The following is a 19,770-nucleotide window of genomic DNA, read 5'->3' on the forward strand; positions in this document are numbered from 1 at the left end:
GACTTAAATGCCATATTTGAACATTCTGTTAGCTCATAGTTACATAATCTCTGGTATATATCAGGAAGGAGGACTATGCTTTCCAGTTGCTTTGCGGCTATAATATACTGAACTGGGTAAACTATTTGATCCAGTATAATAATATCAATGTTGCCAAGTGTTTTTTTTTTTTGGGGCGGTGGAGGGGGTGAGGGGGGCACGCAGCATGTAGGATTTTAGTTCCCTGACCAGGAATCGAACTGTGCCCCCTGCATTGGAAGCACGGAGTTTATTTTTATTTTAACTGGAGGCTAATTACTTTACAATATTGTGGTGGTTTTTGCCATACATTCACATGAATCAGCCATGGGTGTACATGTGTTCCCCATCCTGAACCCCCCTCCCACCTCCCTCCCCATTCCATCCCTCAGGGTCATCCCAAAGCACAGCCCTGAGCACCCTGTCTCATTCATCGAACTTGGACTGGCAATCTGTTTCACATATGATATTATACATGTTTCAGTGCTATTCTCTCAAATCATCCCACCCTAGCCTTCTCCCACAGAGTTCAAAAGTCTGTTCTTTGCTCCTGCTAAGTCACTTCAGTCGTGTCCAACTCTGTGCAACCCCATAGACGGCAGCCCACCAGGCTCCCCCGTCCCTGGGATTCTCCAGGCAAGAACACTGGAGTGGGTTGCCATTTCCTTCTCCAATGCATGAAAGTGAAAAGTGAAAAAAGTGAAGTCGCTCAGTCGTATCCAACTTGTAGCGACCCCATGGACTGCAGCCTTCCAGGCTCCTCTGTCCATGGGATTTTCCAGGCAAGAGTACTGGAGTGGGGTGCCATTGCCTTCTCCAGTCTGTTCTTTACATGTGTCTCTTTTGCTGTCTCGCATATAGGGTCATCGTTACCATCTTTCTACATTCCATATATATGCATTAATATACTGTATTGGTGTTTTTCTTTCTGACTGACTTCACTCTGTATAATAGGCTCCAGTTTCATCCACCTCATTAGAACTGATTCAAATGCATTCTTTTAAAGGCTGAATAATATTCCATTGTGTATATGTACCACAGCTTTCCTATCCATTCATCTGCCGATGGACATCTAGGTTGTGGAAGTGTGGAGTTTTAACCACTGGACCACCAGGAAGTCTCCCAAGCCATCTAGTCCATCAACATTAAGTTGCCATCCTTCATTTCAGTTCAAGTCCAGGGGGAACAAAATCTCCTTGGATTATGATTATCCATGGTTTCCAATGAAACAAGGTTCTAAATCTTTAAAAGAATTAATTTTAGATCACTTGATTCATTGCATCATTGAGGGCCATCCAGGGCTTAAGTTTTACAGTGTTTTAAAAGATTAGTGGCCAAAATCAGAAATTTCCTCCTCTTTAATTACTAACATAAGCTTGTTGAAATACTTCAAGGCCCAAGATGGCGCCACTCCTGCCTAGGTGCCATACCAGCGAACCAAAATTTTAGTTCACTTTTGTATCCCTTTAAATGCTCTGCTTGACCAGAAACATGGTACAATTGTCCCTAGCATCAGTGGGGGATTGGATCTAGGACCTCTGGGGAGACCAAATCCTGTGGATGCTCAAGTCCCTTATAAAAATGAGAGTAGAGTTGGTTCTTTACATCTGGATGCTGCATCATTGAATTCAACGGGCCAGGGGTTGAACTTGATCCACAGTTGGTTGAACCTGTGGTTGCCCAACCCATGGATATGGTATGGTGGGCCAACTGTGTGTGTAGTCAGCCAACTCCCAGACAGCAAGCCAACTCTGGGCTCTATACTTATTTCCTTGTTCCTTCTCATTCCAAACAAGGCTTACTATGTGGCCCACAGCTAATTAGCTATTTTCTATTTTCCTCTTCTTTGTTGGTTATTATCTATCCTATAGAAGCTTCCTGCCTTTGTCCTATTTTATGGTTCTTTGAATTTGCTTCAAAAAGTGTTAAATATAATCTGTATCACTGGCATTGCTTTCTTTAATCATTTTTAACAAGTATTTTATATCTTTCTCAGTTCAGTTCAAGCTTCCCTGGTGGCTCAGACAGTAAAGCGTCTGCCTACAATGCAGAGGACCCAGGTTTGATCCCTGGGTCAGGAAGATCCTCCTGGAGAAGGAAATGGCAATCCATTCCAGTACTATTGCCTGGAAAATTCCATGGACAGAGGAGCCTGGTAGGCTACAGTCCATGGGGTTGCAAAGAGTCGGACACGACTTAGTGACTTCACTCACTCACTCAGTTCAGTTCAGTCGCTCAGTCCTGTCCGACTCTTTGCGACCCCATGAATCGCAGCTCGCCAGGCCTCCCTGTCCATCACCAACTCCCGGAATTCACTCAGATTCACGTCCATTGAGTCACTGATGCCATCCAGCCATCTCATCCTCTGTCATCCCCTTCTCCTCCTGCCCCCAATCCCTCCCAGCATCAGAGTCTTTTCCAATGAGTCAACTCTTCGCATGAGGTGGCCAAAGTACTGGAGTTTCAGCTTTAGCATCATTCCTTCCAAAGAAATCCCAGGGCTGATCTCCTTCAGAATGGACTGGTTGGATCTCCTTGCAGTCCAAGGGACTCTCAAGAGTCTTCTCCAACACCACAGTTCAAAAGCATCAATTCTTCCACGCTCAGCCTTCTTCACAGTCCAACTCTCACATCCATACATGACCACAGGAAAAACCATAGCCTTGACTAGATGGACCTTAGTGGGCGAAGTAATGTCCCTGCTTTTGAATATGCTATCTAGGTTGGTCATAACTTTCCTTCCAAGGAGTAAGTGTCTTTTAATTTCATGGCTGCAGTCACCATCTGCAGTGATTTTGGAGCCCCCAAAATAAAGTCTGACACTGTTTCCACTGTTTCCCCATCTATTTCCCATGAAGTGATGGGACCGGATGCCATGATCTTAGTTTTCTGAATGTTGAGCTTTACACCAACTTTTTCACTGTCCTCTTTCACTTTCATTAAGAGGCTTTTTAGTTCCTCTTCACTTTCTGCCATAAGGGTGGTGTCATCTGCATATCTGAGGTTATTGATATTTCTCCTGGCAATCTTGATTCCAGCTTGTGTTTCTTCTAGTCCAGCGTTTCTCATAATGTACTATAAAATCACATCAACAATGTACATCACTGCTCACATCTTTCTGGGATATAATCTTATTTCATATCTGTACTTTGTTAAGATTTTAAACTAATTTTTCCAATTGCCCATACAAACATCGTTACACCTCTGTCAGAACACAAAACCTGCACATTTTAATTTTGTATAATGTTCATAAATTCATCACATGTAGTTCATCAGAGCAATATCAGAACAATATCATACATTTTAGCAACTTAAATTGTAATTTCAAATTAAAATTTTTTACTTGCCTTTGTTAACTACTCCAAAGGAATGCTTAATTTACACTACAGCAAGAGTTTAAAATATTCCTATTGTTTCAGTTATTTCTTGTGTAACAGGTAAAACTTAACTGGATTGAAATAATCAATTGACTTATTTGCTCATAATTTCCAATTTGGGTGGAGCTTGATGGATATGACTGGTCCATATCTCTCTAATACTAATGAGAAAAAAGAAGGAAATAGAGGCTACACACAAGATAAAATCATGGACATAAAGCATAGAGATCTCCTTTACCATGGTGAGTCACCAGTAATTAACTGTCATAGAAAAAATAGTTTAAGAATACTATTTCAGCCTTGAAAGAACTCCTTGAATCAACATCTAGGTGAACTTCCCGGACTCTAAAAGCCTAGTCTGAAAGTATCTGACTCTTCTGGCTTCAGTCTGTTTGTAATTTGGGTTCCCTCAAGATCCCTCCCTCATCATGGCCTCCCCACATCTTTCCAGCTTCGTATCTGCTTTTCAAGATGATTAGACTTAATGTTCTAGGTTGGCAGATGCTTGCAAGTTGCTAGATCCTTTGTCCAATCAGCCATCAGCTTGTAGATCATTTGGTACAGAAAACAGCCTTTCCTGTGCAAGTTTCAACTTGGGCCTGCCTCCCTCAAAGGGGCTGCAGGCTGGACAGCTTCCTTTGAAAGGGGGTGAAAGGGGGTGTCAGGCACTGTAATTGACAGCTGCCACTTCTAGAACATCTCCCTAGATTCTTCTTCTTGAATTAAACCTCACTTCCCCCTTTCCAAACTAGGTATGTGCTAAGCCACTTCAGTCCTGTCTAGTTTTTGTGACTATATGGGGTAAGCCCTTCAGGCTCCTCTGTCCATGGGATTCTCCAAGCAAGAATACTGAAGTGGGTTGCAGTGCCCTCCTCCAGGAGATCTTCTCCACTCAGGGATTGAATCTGCCAGTCTTATATCTCCTGCACTGGCAGACAGGTTCTCTACCACTAGCACCACCTGTGAAGCTCAGGGATACTCTGAAGTATTGGCAGATCTTTAGCAGATGCTGTTCATGCCTCCAGGCCTATATACATCCCACCTCCTCTTCAAGAAAAAATGCTGTTTCCACTTTTGATTCCCTGCAAAACTACTTTTCCTTCAGGAACTGGTTCTAAGGTCATCACATCTCCTGTCTTTCCTTATCCTTCTTATAAGAAGAAACAGAATTTTAGTGAAGTCAACTGACTTTCTGGATTCATGCTCATATACAAGTAGATCTAACTCCAGATCTCTGACATAAAACACTGTGTTATTCTCAATGTGAGAAAAGGAGAGTGACTCTTTCGGAGAAGAGATTCCTATTTACTTAATTCTAGCAATTTGGGAAGTTCGAAGACCACAAAGTCCCTTCAGTTCAGTCGCTCAGTCGTGTCCAACTCTTTGCAATCCCATGGACTGGAGCACACCAGGCCTTGCTGTCTATCACCAATTCCTGGAGCTTACTCAAACTCATGTCCATTGAGTCGGTGATGCCATCCAATCATCTCCTCCTCTGTCGTCCCCTTTTCCTCAATCTTTCCCAGCATCAGGGTCTTTTCAAATGAGTCAGCTCTTCGCATTAGGTGGCCAAAGTATTGGAGTTTCAGCTTCAACATAAGTCTTTCCAATGAATATTCACGACTGATTTCCTTAAGTTCCTTAAAGTGAAAGTGAAGTCGCTCAGTCGTGTCCGACTCTCTGCGACCCCATGGACTGTATAACCTACCACGCTCCTCAGTCCACGGTTTCTTAACCAGGGAACAAACGGTGAATCCGCGCATGCTCAGAGTGTCGACGCACAATTTCCCCGCCCCCTTCAGGCGCCGCGGGAAGCCGCTTTTCCTGCAACAATCCAGCCACTCCAGCTCCGAATCCGGCGGGACTGAGTTTCGGCGCTGCAGGTTCCCGCTCGGAAGAGGCGGCCGAGGGGCTTGTGGGGCAGCAGCATGGCGCGGTCCTGGAATAAGGTAGAAAGACCAGTACGCGTGGGCCTACGTCTCTGCCTGGGGTCCGGAAAAGGTGGTTCAGAAGCAGGAATCATGGGATCATGGCGGTGCCATGGAGTGAGGAGGGGAGTACCTGGTGGTGGGCCGATCTAGCGATGCGCTGTGAGAAAAACTGGGCATTTGGAGTCTGAAAAAAAGGGAATTTAAGCCTCGCCCACTCCCCCACCCCCGCCGCCTCCTCAGTCCTTCCGTGCTCACTGTATCGCCACCGGTCCTCTTCTGTCCCCATCCCACTCTGACCTCCCCCCGGTACCTCTCCATCTCCAGCCTGCCTCCAACTCCTCCGTTACTTCTGAATCTGGTTTGTAAAAATCTGTGAGGATGGATGTTAGTTATGGTAAGCACCAATCCCACAGACTCGTAAAACATCAGAGAGGGATTGCAAGTGAAATGATTTGAAATGTAGAACATCCTTATTGTTGTTTAGTCGCTAAGCCGCGTCTGGCTCTTTTGCAACCCCATGGACTGTAGCCCACCAGGCTCCTCTGTCCCTGGGATTTCCCGGGCAAGAATGCTGGAGTCAGTTGCCATTTGCTTCTCCAGAGGATCTAACCAACCCAGAGGTCACTGAGCCACCTGGGAAGCCCCGTTCTATTATTACCTCTATAGTAATCAAATATCAAATATTTTGCATTTATTGAAAACTTACTCTGATGAAGCACTGATCTAAAGGTTTTATTCCTGTCTTACTTAATCTTCACAACAAGCGCAGAAGTTGAAACGTTTTTTCTCCGTTACAGTTGAGAAAAGCAAAGCTTATAGAAAGTGATTAGCCCCAAGGTCACCCAGTCCATAAGCAGTAGAATCTGAATTTGAACACAAGCTTTCTGCTCTCAGAGCTCTGGAGAATGTTTCTCTTGCTATGAATCGATGATTCTCAGTGACCCAGGTTAATAACGCATGGTGATGAATTTTTTAAATAGTGTTTTCAGTATAGGCAGAAAGTGGTACTTGTCCCTGAGGGATCACTAGAGGTAGGTGTGTTCGGAGGAGTTGTTCATTCGTTCATCCATCCGTAATCTCAAGAACTAGGCCCTTTATTAGGCAGCTGGTATACAGATAAGATAGGAGTTGGAGCAGGAGGTCCCTAGTGCCCTCACCCCCCCATAGGGAAATACTGATTAAAATGGCTATAAACCTATGCCACGTACCTCCTTTGTTCCTTTCAGCTCTAATAAAGCAGATGTTTACGGCAGGTGGACTTAACAGCAAAATTGTAATTCCCTTGTTGCTTCAGTGTTTAAATGGGGGGGGTGGGGGTGGTGGTCACTATACCGCTCAGTTTCTTTTTCCTGGTTTTCTTCCTGCTGTCAGAAAAGAACTTGAGATACTACATAGACCATTCTCTGCTTTCACATAAGAAGTTCCATACTGTGAAACCCTTTGTTGACATTTTTTGGATAGCTGATTCCTGGCAAAGGACCCTTAGTCCTCTTTTTTTAGAGTTTTCTTTTTTTTAAGTAGCTTTATGAACTTATTTATATATTAAGTAAGTGCAGCAGCATATTTGGGGACTCTCTTACTTTTTAAAAGATTCTTAGGCTCAGAGCACTGAAACTATGGGATGTAAATTTTGTTGCTCTCAAAGGAATTTCTCCAAACACGCTATTTATAACCTGGAGCTCTCTTAATATTAGTGCATTGTGTTTAATTTTTTGTAAATTAGGGGAAAACTTAAATGGTCTTTCCTTTCCATAGTTTTGCCTTGCCTGAGAGGTAACCAAATTAGATATCATCTGTAATGTCCCTGATAGGAGCTCATCCAGGTTTTTCAAAGAATTCTAGGGTCAGGAGATAATCGTTTCAGAAAACAAGTTCATTGATTACTTCTAGGTACCATTTTTTCCTCCCTTCAGTTTAGTTCAGTCGCTCATTCATGTCCGACTTTTTGTGACCCCATGGACTGCAGCACACCAGGTCTCCCTGTCCATCACCAACTCCTGGAGCTTACTCAAACTCATGTCCATTGAGTTGGTGATGCCATCCAACCATGTCATCCTCTGTCGTCCCCTTCTCCTCCCGCCTTCAATCTTTCCCAGCATCAGGGTCTTTTCCAATGAGTCAGTTCTTTGCATCAGGTGGCCAAAGTATTGGAGCTTCAGCATCAGTCCTTCCAATGAATATTCAGGACTGATTTCCTTTAGGATGGACTGGTTGGATCTCCTTGCTATCCAAGGGACTCTCAAGAGTTTTCTTCAACACCACAGTTCAAAAGCACCAATTCTTCAGCGCTCAGTTTTCTTTACAGTCCAACTCTCACATCCATACATGACTCCTAGAAAAACCATAGCTTTGAGAAGACAGACCTTTGGTGGCAAATAATGTTTCTGCTTTTTAATATGCTGTCTAGGTTGGTCATAATGGAGTCAAATCAATTTCCATGTAATTTCCATCTGTTAATCCTATTATCTCTTGCAGAGCTGTTTTTTTGTAACACATCTGTCAACTATATGAGGATAACAGTCAGGTTCCTCTAAATCTTCTTGTCTGGTTCAAATAGCCAGTTTTTTTTTACCTGTTCCTCTCATCACATATGCTCCAGATCCTTCTCTAACATGCTTATTTCATATTCATTTGTAATTAGTCTTATAAGATGTGATGATCAGAACTGCTCAGTTTGTCAGATGTGGTCCAGTCAGTACAAAGCATAGGTGAGACTGTCAGTCAATGTCAGAGAATGTTAACTCTGGAAAAGACTTTAGATCTCATTTAGTCCACTTAATCCAACAACTGCTTCCTGCCTCCACGGATTAGCAGTGAAGTTAAGTGACATGCCTGAGAATGTAGCTATTTGGTAAAAAAAAGATGGGAGTGACTCCAGGTCTCCAGATTGCTAATCTAGTCTTTTTTTTTTTTTAAACCATTAAACCTGTCTTTTCCTTCCATGAATTTACTACAACATTGAAAATATTTTTTACCATACCATTTAGGACCAAAACTATTTTAGAGGGTGGAATATGGTAAGCATGGGGAATCTACTTCTGTAGCCATGCCATGCTGGTGACATTTTACAATCCACCTGAAATTGTGAGCTGCTGTTGGTTTAGGTCTCCTCCAGCCCAATTCAGTTAAATTTTGGATGCCAAATGTAGGACTTTACATGTATCCATTTTACTTTCAGTTTATGTTTGCCCTGTTTCCTTAGTCCCCAAGATGCATGATTACTAGCCAGTGACTAGAGTCTTTATTTGGTTTCCTCTCCCTAAGATTCCCCTTGTTCACAGGACTTACTCCTACTCATCCTTTAGTTCACCTAAGGATCATGTCCAGAAAGTCTTTCCACTTCCTTACCTGTCCTCTATCACCAGTCTTGGGTAGATGCCCCTTCCTATGTGCTCTCTTAGTGCCTGCTGCATACCTCGGTCATGGAATATTGCGCTGGTATCATTTATGTGTCTGTGTCCCCTCCAAGAATAGATTTGGTGTCTTAGTCTTCATTTTAGATCCTCAGTGTACAAACTGATTTGAATTATCGGAGTATATCATTTTAGCATATATAGATTGTGACAGTCACCTATTGCCACAAAAATGCTTTATGACAAACTATACTCCAAATCAGTGGCTTGCAACAAAAGCGTCTGTCCTCATGCCATGGGGCTGCAGGTCAGTTGAATTTTGGGTTTGATGGATTCGGGGCTGAGCTGGGCTGGACTTAGCTCTTGCCTGCAGGTTGTTTTCGGATCCGCTCCCCACGGGTTTATGCTCAGGCTCAGGCCAAAGGAGCAGCAGCTACTTGGAACATGCTCCTGTCCTGGCAGGTAAAATGCTTTGTAGCTTTCTGAAATAGCAGGACTGTTTAAAGTTTCTCCACAGCAAAAATTTATGTCTTACATCCATTCTCTATGTTGAACAACTCCCCTCCCTTTATCATGCATCCCCTGAGTATCTGAGAGAAATAAGCAAAGGACATGGCCTTTGCTTTCTTTTCTTAATGACCATTAATATTGTCTCACACACTCTTTGGGACTTCGTTTCTAGGCAGCAGTGGTGCTGTGTATGGATGTGGGCTTGGCCATGAGTAACTCCTTTCCTGGTGAAGAATCCCCATTTGAACTAGCAAAGAAGGTGATAACCATGTTTGTGCAGCGACAGGTAAGATTCAGAATGGTCTTGAGCTTGTAACTCGTGGTTTAACTGTCTATGGCTTCAACTCTGTAATGCAAGATGCCCGCTGCTTTATGTTGTCCACCCTCGGTATTTGGGGTAATCTGAGGAGTTATTCTTATACACACTCACGTGCAAGTCCAGCTGCCATTAGAGCCTGATGCTTTTTCTTATCTCGTTTTGGCTCCTTCACTGGATATTGCAGCTTTTCCGAAACAAGAGGCAATGTAATGTTTAAATGTGTAACCGCTATAGCCAGGTGACCTGGGTTTGAATCCTTGCTTTGCCATGTCACTTACTAACCTTGCTATCTTGAATAAGTCTTTCAACTATCTTGTGCCTATTCCATTTACCTTTTACTGGTTATAAACTACCCTCCCAAAACTTAATGTCATAAATGACAGTTTAAAAAGTCATCCCTTGTGGTTTTGTGAGATACCTGGGTGTCTGAGACGGGTGGTTCTCTCTGAGGCCTCTCGTGCGGGTGCACTCCATGGTGGCTGGAGCTGAGTCATCTCAAGGTTCATTGGGGCCCTACATATACATCCAAGATGGCTCACTCCCGTGGCTGATAGTGTTGCCTTCTGGTGGCTGTGTGCTCAGTTGCGACTGTCTCCCAGAACCCTTACATGTGGCCTCTCCGTGTAGCTTGGGATGCTCAGTATAGCAGTTGGTTCTAAATATCCAAGACTGGATATTCTAGGAGACCTGCTTATGTGACTTTTATGACCTAGCTCTGTAAGTCCCAGAAAGTCATTTCCACTGCCTTCTGTTAGTTGGGTCACTTAGCTAGCTCATGTTCCGTGGGGGAGAAGGGGGCGGGAATTAGACTCCCCTGCTGTTTTCAAGAGTAGCCTCTAAATACAGAGAGAGCAGGAATGGATGGAGGCCACTTTGAAGACATGATGCCTCAGTGTCCTGTGTGTCAAATAGGGGAAAATAATAGTACCTCTAAGAATAAAGTGCTTAGAACAGTACCTGTCATATTATAAACACTGTATATGTTTTTATTATCATTATTACTTCAGTTATTCATTTCTGCCCTTTCTACCTGGTTTGACTGCTGCTTTTGCTAAGTCCATGAAGCTCTGCTTCATCGACTGCTTCCCTGGACACCTCTGTGCTTCTTCTGGGTGTTACCTTTTCCACTTGGAACTAGTACCTACCACCTGTCATCCTAGAGGTTTTTTTTGTTTTGTTTTGTTTTGTTTACAAATTCTGATAACCTGAAGCCCTAATCTAATGTCTGAAAGAAGACGGGATGCTCTTAACCGCATTCTTGGTTATAGTAACCTGTGTTGGTGATATGTAAGTAGTGCTGTTGTGCCCCCGTGTAGTGTGTGTATAGTTTTTAAAGAGTAGCAGTGCTTTCGGTCATTATTTTTGGCTCTGCCCCTTGCATGGGAGTCGGAGTGAACCTGGAAGGCCAGGAGACAAAACCTGGTGCCACTCCCATGCTGCATACAATTTTCCTCCCCTCTCCTGACTGAGAGTCTGTCGTCAAGCAAGAATACCTTGCCTCAAGATGAATACTTGTGTGGGATACAGCTAGAACTCTCGCTGGCCCGCCCCACGTGTGTGCTGGAAATATTTGAATCCCAGCAACTGGGACCTTCCCTCCATGTACAACCAGCGGTTGTAGCTGGAATTGTTAACAGAGCAGAGAGAGATGAAGGACAGAGTTCCATCCTTTGCCCGTGCAGCGTTCTTCTTACTAATGGCTTGTGTTAATGAGTAGGAACGGGGAACAGGACTGCCTTTTGTGTCATACTATTTCTTGTTTTTTTAATTTCATTATGAAATGCTTCGTAAAAGAAGCAAGTACAGAGAATAATATAATGGACAGCTGTTTTCCCATTGTCTAGAGCTATATAGCCCTAAAGTTTGACACTATTTGTTTGATTTCTTTTTCTTTTCTTTCTTAAAGAATCTTAAATTAAGGCCTCCTGTGTGTCTCCTCCTAACACTTTTCTTTCCTCTTCCTCCCCTCCATTCCTCAGAATTTTCAGTTATTACTGTGCATGTTTTATACTTTGGATTTAAGTGTATTTATAAATAATATTTAGCATTGTATGAATCTCTCAAAAGTATATGTAATAGTATTATGCAGTACATAAAATTCCACAAGTCACTTTTTTTCAACCTTATGTTTTTGAGATTTATCCATGTTGGTAAATACTGAACAAATTCATTCATTTTTTTGTAACTAGGGTATAATATTCCATTGTATAAATATTTTGCAGTGTGTTTTTGCGTTCTTCAGTTGATTGTTTTCAGTTTTGCCTTGTTACGAACAGTGCTGAAGTGAACTTGAACTTTCTTGTCCCTTATCTTCTTGTGTACATGTGTAAGGGCCTCTGGAGAGTATATATACCTACAGGTGAAATTGCTGGGATATAGAATATGAGCCGGTAATTTTCTTCTAATCTCTGGAAAATTTCAACCAGGGATAGTCATCGCAGAAAGACAGACTAAAATCTTTTCAAATAATCTGTTATTAGTTTTCACTGAGAATAAGAGTCTGATTTGGGTGGAAGCACATCAAAGAAACTCATCAAAAGCAGTTAGTGCCCACCCATTCCTCCACCACAAAGGGTATTGAAAGGACGGGACCTTTAGTCAATGAGGAAGTCCGCTTAGAACCTAGGAACTGTGACTGCCCATCAGTCCCAGGGGCCAGTTAGCCCAGTGTCCTGTTGTTGCCAGGGGCCTCCCAAGGGGAAATAAGCTTGTCTTGCTCCCAGAGGGTTAACGATCTAATGGCTTCCGGGTGGTATTGTATGATTTGCAGCCTTCTCACCTACTTCTCTAGGTGTTTGCTGAGAACAAAGACGAAGTTGCGTTGGTCCTTTTTGGTACCGATGGCACTGAGAACGCCCTTGCTGGTGAGGATCAGTATCAGAACATCACAGTGCACAGACATCTGATGCGCCCGGATTTTGACCTGCTGGAGGACATTGGAAGCAAAATCCAGCCAGGTTCTCAGCAAGCTGACTGTATCCTTTTTTCAGCCAGAGAAGACTCTGCAGAAATTTCCTTTAGCCTGGGGAATTGTCATCTAGTTCAGTGAGGTTCTTTAAGAGTCCTTGCTCTGAGTATGTGCACATTTTTGGCACTGAGGACATCATGGATGTGATGCACATTAGGACTTAATGTGAAATTAGTTACACATTAATTGGTTGGGTGGGTGGACTCCAAGCCCATTAATTGGTTGGGTGAGTGGACTTTTATTTACACATTAAAAGGTTGGGTTGGGTGCCTGGACTCCAAGCCCTCCAGTCTCTGCCCTAGTGACATTGAGAGGATGGGAAGTATCAGAAGGGTGTGTGTGTGTTGACTGTGTGCAGAAGGCATGGTGGTGGCAATGGTTATCTGTGTTTGGACGTAATGCTGTACAAAAAGCATTAGCGTTCTCCTAGCCTTCCTGCATAGAGGATATTTGTATGCCAAAAATCAGACTGATGCCCCAACTGTGAGACTTAACAGTTTCTTCCACAGGTGTCCTGATTTTAAGGTGTCCTGTTCCTTGTATTTTTTTAAACAGTGATGCCGTCTCTGGTCACTGGGAGGTGCTGCTGTGCTGGGAGTGACTTACAGATGCAACATTATGGCTCACTTCATGTGTAAGAATGGGCTGTAATCACAGAAGATGTGTTCTAGATACAGTAAAACGGCATCATAGTTTTTCATTAAATGAGTGGAATATGTGAGATTACCTTTCGGCTTACTTCATTTTTCCTGGTTGTATGTTTTAGGGAGTCTACTTTAATTGTTAATATATATATGGATATATGTTAGTGAAATAAACTTGGAAGAAGGGCACTTGGGCAGGTACTTTTAAATCATCACACAGTCAGCCCAGTGTCCACAGGTTCCAGCACTGGGTCTCACTGGGGGAAAGTTGCATTTTGGGGGGATAAAGGGACTGTTTGGTGTTATCTTCTGCCCTTAACCAGCTGAGTCCTGGATGCCCTCATCGTCTGCATGGATTTGATTCAGAAAGAAACTTTGTAAGTATCTCAGCTGAAGAGAGTTGGAAATGAACCTCTCAGTGTGGAATCAGACTGTTTGGAAAAAGAACCCTTGCATGGTTATAGTTGTAGTACCTTGTAAACCCAGGGATTGAACCCAGGTCTCCCGCACTGCAGGTGGATTCTTTACTGTCTGAGCCACTGGGGAAGCCGGGAGAGTTCCTTGTTTATATTCTACCTTCTGAAGGGTGGAAAGGGATCCTTTTTTTATCATAGTGACCACACTTTTAACTGAGGTGGTTAAAGTTCAGAAATCAGAGACCTAATATTTCCATAATGCTCAAAAATTTTGCCTAAGATGTTTAAAGTGTGAGTCACAACTGGGTTGATTATGTGTTTAGTAAGAACTTAGCATCAACAGCACGTGGACTTCTAGAGTGTAATCACATTGTTAACTGGAGCTAATTGATTCCTTACCCTTTTTCTGCTCAGTAACCAAGTACATTTGAATTTGTAGGAAATGATTCAGAAGAATGATTTATTAATGTGCTAACTCTGTCTTCTAGAGGAAAGAAGTTTGAGAAGCGGCATATTGAAGTGTTCACTGACCTCAGCAGCCCATTCAGCAGAGATCAGCTGGATATTATAATTCATAACCTGAAGAAATCTGGCATCTCCCTGCAGTTCTTGTAAGACCATACGAATAGTAATTGTGGACAGCTTTTGTGCTCTCATGATGCAGTGATAGGACCCCTTCATAGAGTGCTTGGTTTGTAGGAGTCGTCTCTGCTCTTGAGTCAGAAGCTGCCACATCAATAACTTCAGCCAGCACTCACTGATGACTCTCTGTGTTCGGGTAACTCTTCTGAGTTTTGATGATAAGGGATGAAAGTCACAGTGAAACGTGGGAATTTAGCTCTGTAGCAGATGTTTGTGCTGTTCTTAGACTCAAAGAACTGAGGAATTAGAGAAATCTATTCAGATCATTCAGTTCATCCCCTGCCTGCATAGAAGACTTTACCCAACAGTTACACAGATTGGTAGTGTCTTCTCTTAAATGTCCCAGAGAACTGTGTCTTAAAGACAGAAGACGTTTTTAGGATAGAGAGGAATGTCACCTTAGGAACCAGTTTAAACACATATGCTTGTTTTTAACTCTTTCAGATCTAAAGGATACGTACACATTTGTAAAATGTAATTTGCTGTGTGTATTTACAGATGAGGTAACAAACTTAGGGCGAAAATGTATTTCACAATGGGCTAGGGAGAGAGTCCCTCCTCTCACTAACTCGAATTTCCCCTCCAGGTACTTTCTTTTATATCCCTTACAGAAAGTTCTTTTCGCTACATTAGTCCTTCCTGCTCCATCTAAAACCTGTTTTTCCTTGTCCTATTTTTTGGTAAAACCAGAGTGATAGTATAGAATGTTGAATTATTAGTCTTCTAAGGACACTCATTTTTCAGATTGAGAGCTCTACCAAGAAGCCTCCAGCTCCAAGTGGTAAGCCCATGGCTTCTTTAAAATTGTCTGCCAATGGGGAATTAAGAACCTCTGTTGCATGTACGTACTTCTTAAGACTGCTGAGGGGCATCTCCTTTCTGTAGAACTGTAGAAAAATAGTTCAGAATAAGCCATCAAGCTGATACTTGTTAAGATGGTACTTCAGAGAAATTAAGTGCTTTTTAAGTGATTCTTCTTGCTGAGTCGAGGTTTTCTCAGCACTTCGAAAGCCCAGCGTGGTTCCCATTCCCCGCTCATAATCTCAGATGTCTTTACATCCTTCACACATCCTGTACTTCTGTCAGTTTCACTGGAAAGGGCTACTTTTCCTTTTGTGTGAGCAATACTGTAGAGCAAGCTGAGACAGAACAGAGCCTTTTCTTCCCCTGGCTTGGTATTTGACTGGTTGTTTGTAAAATGCTGATTGGATTGTTTAACTCTCTCTTCCTTTGCTGCAGACCTGTAGCATCCAAAGTAGAGTTTTGGCTTTTCTTGTTTGGTGTCTCCCATGTATGATTGATTCTTCTAGTTGGACCAGACCTTCCTGATCCTTTATTTTCATCATCCCTTCTTCCTGGTTGATGCTCTGGAAGCGGCAGTAGTCTCATGCAAACACGATATGCCGTATCCTGTTCCTTGGAAGCTCTTTTTTCATGTAATGCAGGATATACACATCTGTCATGCAAACAGTATGTAGAAAAAAATGTAAACAGGAAGCTCTGTTTTAATAATGGTAAATAAAATGATAAAGAAATCACCCTAAAAATCCACATGGGGTGACTAACAGATAATGTTGAGTAAACTGAAGAAGCCGTTTGGGTTTCCAGGGACAAAGTAGGGTGACATGCTACAGTGGAAAGAACCTTTCTCTTTCAGTCAGATGATCAGGTCTTTGCTCATCTTTAGCTATGCGGCTTTGGCTAAATTATTTTATCTCTGTATATTCCATTTCTTTTCAGAAGATGAAGATAGAAATCTCTGTCTACCTATAACATAAAGATGAAATGAGATTGTTTATATGAAAGTATTTATAAAGTGTCATATAGATTATTATCATAAAATGTGTTTCGTTGGTTTACTTTTCAATTTGTATATTGATTATTGACTATTCCCATGACTGTAGATCCCAATCTAGTTTTATTCTCATTTCAAACAACTGGAGTAAAGCAAGAACAAAATTGGTTTTGCTTATTTCTAGCAATTAACTGATTTCTGTATAATAATTTTATATCTAAAATAATGATGATAATGTTTGTGTTATAAGTATTTTAACACTTTATCTTACTGATCTTTATAATAACCTTGAGAAATCATTAATGGGCACTTGTTTGTTACTCTTGTCTGCCTAGAATGTCATCCAGCTTTTTTCTAGGAGGCATTTCTTCCTCCTCTTTAACCTTATGGCTTGAATGAAAGCTGACCTCTTCTAGATCTGGCCCCCAGGTTACCACTGGTTCCTGCTTTTGATTGTGTGTTTTTTTGAATTGGAGAGTAGAGGGTTAAACCCTCAATCCCTCTTTGGTAGTGGAATTGGGCTTTATGAGCTTGAGAGTGTTCAGAAGCAATGTGGAGGAGAGAGCAGGGCCAGCATAAAGGCAAATGAAGATGAAATACAGAGATAGAGTGAAAGGCTCACAGAATCTTTGTGGTGTTTGAGACTTTGGATCTAGTCATCCTAAGGCCATGTGCAACCTTGCCCTTTCAATTATTTTGTATGTAAGCCAATAAATTTCCCCCATAAAATCCAAACCAAAGAGGTTTCAGTTACGTAAAACTGGTAAGAGTACTGGCTAAGGTAGCTGAGTGCTATTTGACAGCTGAGAAATGTAAAGCTCAGAGAAGTTGACTGACATGCCCATTTTCTTATAGCCAGTGAGTGACGGTCACAGAATTGGAACCCAGTTTATTATTTGGCTTCAGAACTTGTCTTCTTAACTACTGCTGATCTTTTCTTGATAGTTTGCCTTTCCCAATTGTCAAGAAAGGTGGAACTGGGGACAGAGGAGATGGCAGCTTGCTCTTAGACGACCACGGGCCTTCCTTTCCTCCAAAAGGAATCACCGAGCAGCAAAAAGAAGGTATTCAGATGGTGAAAAAGGTGATGATGTCTTTAGAGGGTGAAGATGGGCTGGAGGAAATTTATTCCTTTAGGTAAGAAGTGAAAACGTTGTCTACAAATTTCAGTTATAAGCATATTCATTTCTCTTTTGATCAGAGAGCTCTCTAATGCTTTTCCTTTTCTGAGCCATTCTTGAATTAGCAGTTATACTAACACTTTAATAAATACTCTGGTTTTTATTAAAGAAATGGTATACCAGTCTCTAATCCGTTTCTTTGAAGTTTGCATGGTTGGCACAAGGTTTCTCCTTTATTTCCAGGACTGTCAGGAGAGGTTGGAAATATATAGATATAATGAAAGATTTAACAAGTCAAATGATAAAAGATGAGGTGGTAGATTTCTTCTTTATGCCAAGCTTGGGGTACATTTCTCAGGCCCTTCCTTGTCATACACCTAAAAAATATTCTTAATTATAAAAGTGGTATCAGATCTGAGATAATAATCAGTATCCTCTTGTCCTCTGATTTAGGTTTTGGAGGCAGTATACTATAATATAGTAATTTTTTTGCCATTTATTCATTCATTTTTAGCTTTTTGACTGTGCTGTGCAGTGTTCAAACCGACCAGGGTTCGAACCCATGCCCCCCGCCGTGGAAGTGCAGTGTCTTAAGCACTAGACTGCCAGAGAAGTCCCTGTATATCATAGAGTGATTTTTTTTTTAAAGCTTTTGTCACAAAATAGTTTGGTCAGGCAAAAACAAAACAAAACCCCCAAATTTATAACTTACTTATTCCATATGGGCTTTGTAAAGGCAAGAAATGTGAAATCTCTGAAATACAGTATAACAATAAAGCAAGCTGCTTTTTTCAGCCATCCAGAGATAGTGGGAGAGACAATCTTCTTTGTGTTATTCTTGGTTGGAATTGGATATACACTTAGTTTGAGCAAAGAACCTGAGAGGGGTCCATGGCATCTGGAATGGTGTATATTTGAGGGGCTTGATTTGGTAAAAGTGGTGGCAGCATACTCTACCACACAGTATGGCTTTTTTAAAGTTGCAGATTTTCAGGAATAATACTACTTAAAGAATTTGTTCTAGTTTATCAATAAATACACAAAGCATGAACGTTTTAAATAAAATTCTTAATTGTTGAAGTAGATCAATAATTAAGATTTTTTTGAGTAGCGGTAGTGTATATCTGCTCTAATTTTTCTTCTCAATCACAATTTTTACATATTTCTAATGAGCTATAGTTGATAAGTGATCAACCTGCTTTTTAAAGTATAGATACTCTTGGAAAACTGCAGGTAAATGGGGATTTTGGAAATTAAACTGTAATTTCCCAAGGGGTTGGTGAAAGAATCAAAGAGGAATCCTATAAAGAGATGTTTCTTTGTCTTAGTATGTGTTCTAATTGTAATACATTCGAATGTGTTTTTCTAAATTATTATTCTCTCAAATTTGAACATAGCTTGCTTTAATATGGGAATACATGCCTAAAGTGAACACATTCACCATGATATTGAAAGAATTATCGGCCAATAAAATTATTGTTAAAAAAGTTTCTTACACAGCAAGTAGGGAAATTACTATGTGTTGTCCTCACGTTTTTTAAGATGTTTATTTATTTATTTGGCTGCACTGGGTCTTAATTGCTGCATCCAGGGTCTTTAGTTGTGACACCTGGGATCTAGTTTCCAGGGTTGGAACCCAGGGTCTCTGCACTGGGAGTGCAGTCTTAACCACTGGACTACCAGGCAAGTCTCTCTCCCCATTTTTGAAGCTATGTTGATTTCAGGTCTGCCATGAAGGTATGGATCAGAACTTGGCCATCTGATATAGTAGACATTATCCGCAGGTGGCTACTTAAATTTAAATTCAGTAAAATTACATAAAATTAAAACTCTAGTCCCTCAGTCATACTCTCCACAGTTCAAGTGCTCAGTAGCCTGTTGTACAGACACAGTTGGAAATACAACACTCCCCTCATTGCACAAAGTTCTCCAGGACAGCCCTGGGCTAGGCTTATTCTCACCTAGAAGATGTTAGTGGGAGATAACGTGACTTCTGATTTGAGGAGGTTCGTATCTACTGCAGAACTTATCCAGTTGTTCTCAGATGTTACCTATAAGATGCTGGTCTTTAGAACTTCCCCTGGAACAGAATCCAAACCTCTTGATTATTTTAGACATGACTCATAGTACAACTAGCAGTGTCCTGTGAGACAGGTGAAACCTGATTTCAGAGCCACTCATTCTTCAGCGAATACAAAGCCAAGGTGTACCATAAGCTTTGGAGCAGAGTATCAGGTAGAATATCTACTATTCATTGTAAATTGTTCCTGAAAATTGGAGTCTCTTGAGGCCTGTTTGTCCATAACTCTGGATAATGCCAGATAATCCTTAGTGAATTCTATAAGTTCCACCTCTCGCCTGTATTTTTCTTTGTTATATTTGATTAGGAACCAGATGAAAGTAGAATTGATCTTCACTAATGTTCAAAGGAACTAGCTCTGTACATTGTGTTTGCTACTTCCCAGTTCCCCTTCCCTGCCGACTGAGAAACCTAGGGTTATTATATCTGCTTTATTTTAAGTATGGACTTAAAAGTATGGACTGCTAAGTTCCTTTATCTCCTGAAAGATCATTTTCTAACTGTCTCCACAATGTGCATATACTCATCATGTCTTTTATTTAAGAGAATGGAAATGAACTAAAGAATTGGAGAGTTCAGTGACATTGAACAGTGAC

General features: G+C 41.5%; 1 protein-coding gene across 1 annotated transcript in view; it reads left to right on the forward strand.

Annotated features, from left to right (window-relative positions):
- The first annotated feature begins 5,154 nt into the window (after positions 1-5,154).
- Positions 5,155-19,770, forward strand: part of XRCC5 (X-ray repair cross complementing 5) — an 85,957-nt gene continuing 71,341 nt past the window's right edge. Inside the window, exons 1-6 of the mRNA XM_069574508.1 lie at positions 5,155-5,344; positions 9,362-9,475; positions 12,300-12,483; positions 13,449-13,497; positions 14,025-14,147; positions 16,919-17,110. Coding sequence (XP_069430609.1) covers positions 5,324-5,344; positions 9,362-9,475; positions 12,300-12,483; positions 13,449-13,497; positions 14,025-14,147; positions 16,919-17,110 — 683 coding nt within the window. The 5' untranslated portion in view covers positions 5,155-5,323. The remainder of the gene's footprint in view (positions 5,345-9,361; positions 9,476-12,299; positions 12,484-13,448; positions 13,498-14,024; positions 14,148-16,918; positions 17,111-19,770) is intronic.

Source organism: Ovis canadensis, chromosome 2, assembly GCF_042477335.2.
Source record: "Ovis canadensis isolate MfBH-ARS-UI-01 breed Bighorn chromosome 2, ARS-UI_OviCan_v2, whole genome shotgun sequence".
NCBI lineage: Eukaryota > Metazoa > Chordata > Mammalia > Artiodactyla > Bovidae > Ovis > Ovis canadensis.